General features: G+C 45.2%; 1 protein-coding gene across 2 annotated transcripts in view; it reads left to right on the top strand.

Moving 5' to 3' along the window:
• Positions 1-1,508, top strand: part of pank2 (pantothenate kinase 2) — a 6,846-nt gene that overhangs the window by 881 nt on the left and 4,457 nt on the right. For both annotated transcript variants that reach the window (XM_032511061.1, XM_032511060.1), the window contains exons 2-3: positions 54-406; positions 943-1,196. In XM_032511061.1, coding sequence (XP_032366952.1) covers positions 54-406; positions 943-1,196 — 607 coding nt within the window. The remainder of the gene's footprint in view (positions 1-53; positions 407-942; positions 1,197-1,508) is intronic.

Below are 1,508 nucleotides of genomic sequence, written 5' to 3'. Positions count from 1 at the left end.
AAAAGTGATTTTTTTTTTTTTTTTTGTGGCATTTATTATCTCATACAATGCAGCATTTCCCTGGTTTGGGATGGACATTGGAGGCACCCTGGTGAAGCTGGTGTACTTTGAGCCCAAAGACATCACAGCAGAGGAGGAGCAGGAAGAGGTGGAGAACCTGAAGAGCATCCGGCGCTACCTAACCTCCAACACCGCCTATGGTAAAACAGGCATCAGGGATGTACACCTGGAGCTGCAGGACCTGACTCTGTGCGGCAGGACAGGCAACCTGCACTTCATCCGCTTCCCCACGCATGACCTGCCGGCCTTCCTGCAGATGGGCCGCAACAAGCACTTCTCCAGCCTTCACACCACCCTCTGCGCCACAGGAGGGGGGGCGTACAAGTTTGAGGCTGATTTCCGCATGGTGGGTCTGCATTTGTTCTCTTCTGTTTGCTTTTACAGGCTGGACAGTGAAGATTCACAGGAAGGAGGGAGAATTGGAAAGTCATTAGATTTTTGTTGGCTGTGATGGGATTTCATGTAATCATAACAGAACAGCTAGTGATGGAAAGCACCTGATATCATGTATCAAGATGCATGTATGTCCTAATGCAATTGGCAAGAAATCAATGGAAGTTCATTTTCTGATACATCGTTAAAAGCATTTTTCCTTTTGGACTATGATAAAACATCAGTTAATCAATCTGGAAACATAATCAAGATTTTTGCAGTAAAGGTCCATTAAGAGTTTTGTTTTGATGTGATGTGCAATGCACAATAACCCTCCTAATATAGGCAAGGTGTTTTCTTTTTGGTGAGATGTATTCCAATAGAATTGGAATGAAAGTTCCTCTTTTCTTACCCATCTGCTTTCCCTTCTCCCCCAGCTTCCCGCCTGTGTTCCCCTGACCATATCCCCTCAGTGATGTTATCAGTGTTCTCTTTCCTCTCACCCAAAAGATGGCGGACCTGCAGCTTCACAAGCTCGATGAGCTGGACTGTTTGATTCGGGGGGTGTTGTACATCGACTCGGTGGTGTCCAGCGGACCCTCAGAGTGCTACTACTTTGAAAACCCCACTGACCCAGATCGCTGCATCCAGAGGCCATATACACTTGAGAACCCCTATCCTCTGTTGCTGGTCAACATAGGTTCTGGAGTCAGCATCCTGGCCGTCTACTCTGAGAATAACTACAAACGCGTTACAGGGACCAGGTAATGATCAGTGATGGAGATCTACTGTGCACTTGTACTGACTAGTAGTCATTTAATATTAGTCATATAATGGAATTGTACACATTTAAGTATTATGTGCTGATTATTCTTATGTAGGACCTCAATGCAAATCCATGGGGCCTGCTGCAGTTGGCCTTAAGCAGGCTGCCCCCATTTCTCAAGATATAATTCATATAGAACACGAGGCCCCGCTATATCTTATATATTAGTTTGCTGAAAGGTGGGCCCCAGGGGGATTACAGAGGCTGTGAGGTATACTTAAAACTCAATTTTAAGTGACTTTTTTTTTTT

The sequence above is a fragment of the Etheostoma spectabile genome, unplaced genomic scaffold (genome assembly GCF_008692095.1).
Source record: "Etheostoma spectabile isolate EspeVRDwgs_2016 unplaced genomic scaffold, UIUC_Espe_1.0 scaffold314, whole genome shotgun sequence".
Taxonomy (NCBI): Eukaryota; Metazoa; Chordata; class Actinopteri; order Perciformes; family Percidae; genus Etheostoma; species Etheostoma spectabile.
Note: the sequence above shows the minus strand (reverse complement) of the source record. Positions and strands in the feature narration are given on the sequence as shown.